The sequence below is a fragment of the Setaria viridis genome, chromosome 2 (genome assembly GCF_005286985.2).
Source record: "Setaria viridis chromosome 2, Setaria_viridis_v4.0, whole genome shotgun sequence".
NCBI lineage: Eukaryota > Viridiplantae > Streptophyta > Magnoliopsida > Poales > Poaceae > Setaria > Setaria viridis.
The window spans coordinates 34,228,835-34,231,183 of record NC_048264.2 but is presented as its reverse complement, the minus strand read 5'-3'; the positions used below and the strand labels follow the sequence as shown (position 1 = coordinate 34,231,183).

General features: G+C 62.0%; 1 protein-coding gene across 1 annotated transcript; it reads right to left on the bottom strand.

The window, feature by feature from the left end:
- Positions 1-231: 231 nt before the first annotated feature.
- On the bottom strand, positions 232-1,307 carry LOC117841946 (zinc finger A20 and AN1 domain-containing stress-associated protein 1). Its single transcript, XM_034722270.2, has one exon. It carries the CDS (start codon positions 1,046-1,048, stop codon positions 539-541), a length of 510 nt encoding a protein of 169 aa, XP_034578161.1. The 5' UTR covers positions 1,049-1,307; the 3' UTR covers positions 232-538.
- Between the last annotated feature and the right edge of the window lie 1,042 nt (positions 1,308-2,349).

Sequence of the window (2,349 nt, the reverse complement as noted above, 5' to 3'; positions counted from 1 at the left end):
GGCCCCCGGCCGACCGCCGCGCGATCATGCGATTCCATTATCGAGCGGGTGGGCCCGCCGGGGCGGCATAATTCTGCTGCGGAAAGAGGACTCGATCGCTTCCGGGAGGAAGTTTAATGAGGAAGAAATACGGGATCCGCAGAGAGATGATTAGGAGCTTGAATGATTGAGCAATCATGGCGCTGGTGTTTTTGTTTTTGTTTCCTGTACGAAAATCGGAGAGAGAAATGGTTTCGCACAAAGTTTGCGTGTGACAGGTACATACACCCATTCCCCATTTGTTCATAGTTTCCGGCCTCAACCACCGCCGTGCGGCATCACCGCCATCATTACACTATTCTTTGTCCACCCTCTTTCTTTTCTTCTCCATTAGAAAAAAATTATAAAAAAGGAGATTGGAAATCAAACACTTTGAAGAACAGCATAATAACACCAAAGCCTTTCCATTTCCATGGATATGATGTGTGTGTTTCTCCTTCCTTCCCTTTGAAGAACAGAACAGCTCTGCTGGATGGAATCTTGATTCTGTCGTCGTCGATCAGAACCTAACGATCTTGGCGGCGCGCACCACCGGGTTCTCCCGGGCGATGGCGTCCCTGGCGGCGCCCTTGTAGTCGTAGCTGCAGCCGTGGCGGTCCGAGTACCGGTGCGCGCCGCAGAAGAGCTCGCCGCACCGGCACCAGAACCCCGTCAGCCCCACCCGCTTCCTGCAGCTCGAGCACCGGTTCACCGACGCCCTCGCCGCCTCCGGAGCCGGAGCCGGGGCCGCCGCGGCGGGCCAGTCAGCGGCCGCGCCGGCCGGGGAGACCAGCTCCACCGGCGGCGCGCCTGCCAGCGCCGGCCTCGGCTGAGCAGCCACCGCGGCCGGCGCGGGAACTGAGGAGGAGGAGGAGGTCGGCGACGACATCGACGCCGTGGCCGCCGAGAAGCAGCTCTGGCAGAGGTTCTGCGTGGCCGGGTTCCCCGGGAAGCCGCAGTTGTTGGCGCAGAGCGTGATCTCCGGCGCCCGGAGCTCCGTGGGCTCCTCCTTCTTGTCGCGCTGCGCCATGCCTTCTTTCGCGGTGGCGCGGCGCGGCCGGGGAGCTTGCTTTTCGGAGGGCGGGGACTGGGCTAAGGCCGGGAGACGGGAAGGAGCTTGCGAATCGGGGGGATGGATGGATGGGCGCGGTTGCGATGATCGGCGAGGAGCGAGGAACGGACGAGAGGCGCCCGGCCTTTTTATCGGGGAAGGGAAGGGGAGAGGGGAGACGGGGACGCGTCGTCTCGTCGTCCCCTTCCGCGGACGCGCAACCGCAGCGGCAAAAGGCAACAGCGACCCCGCGCCCCGCCCGTGTTATTTCCGGCCGCGGCCTCGTTGGCGCCGCGTCGAATTTACCGACGCTGCCCTCCCCGTTTCGGCCTGGCCACCTGGCGGAACCGAGGCCGTCGGGCTCGCGCCCGCCCGGGAACGGCAGGGGGAACGTGAACAACGTGGCGCGCCGCGGGCCACGGCACGGCTGGGTCCGCGAGCGGGGGGAGGCTGGATCCGGGAAGCCGGGGCACGGCTGGGGATAGAACGGTCAGTTAGAAAGGACTCGATTTCTAGGACGCGGTCGCACGGCACGGACGGGGCGTGTGCTGGTTGGTCCGTCCCGGCCGTGTGCGCGCGGGTGGGGTTGGGTTGGGTTGGGTTGGGATCTGGGACCGGGGCAAGTAGCCGCCCGGGCTGACCGAGGGGGCAGGCGCGCCGCTGAGGGATACGAGCAGGAAACGATCAAACGAGGCGAATCCGGCCAAAGCCAACCATCGGCGCGCGCGCACCGCCGACTCCAGCCGGATTGGCGTACGACGGACGGCCCCAACTTGAAGCCGTCGTCGGCATCGGCGTCTCGCGTCCACCGTACCGCACGTTCGCACTAAGGCACAGTTTGGGGGGCTTCGAAATAGTAAAATAGTTTTACCGGTGAAGTCAAAAAAAGTGACTTCATCCGACTAATTCATTTTAACCTCATCTTATAAAACAGTCTCACACCATAGTACCTCGTTTTGCGCAAAATAGATGAATCCGAAGCTTAGATAAATCCTATCAAACGGGGTCTAAGCTTAATCCTCCCGCGATAAAACTAGCTAATCCCAAGCTCGCCGCGCGTGGCGTCGCTTTCGGGCGCTGAGCTGTCTGGATTATCATGGCCATTCCTCTTTTTTTTTTCCCGTCTATCGCCCTGTCCACATCGCCGTCTACACGCCGCCCCTCTGACGGACGGGCTGACACTAGCGCCGAGTTGCTAAACCAAGCGAGCGACCCCTTCTTTTCTTCCTCTGACCAGATTTGCATGTCGACATGGGGGGCTCGTGGCACCCCCGGCCCGC

What these genes read in the sequence shown, in the direction of transcription:
- LOC117841946 (XM_034722270.2), bottom strand. Translation starts at nt 1,048, where the DNA reads ATGGCGCAGCGCGACAAGAAGGAGGAGCCCACGGAGCTCCGGGCGCCG.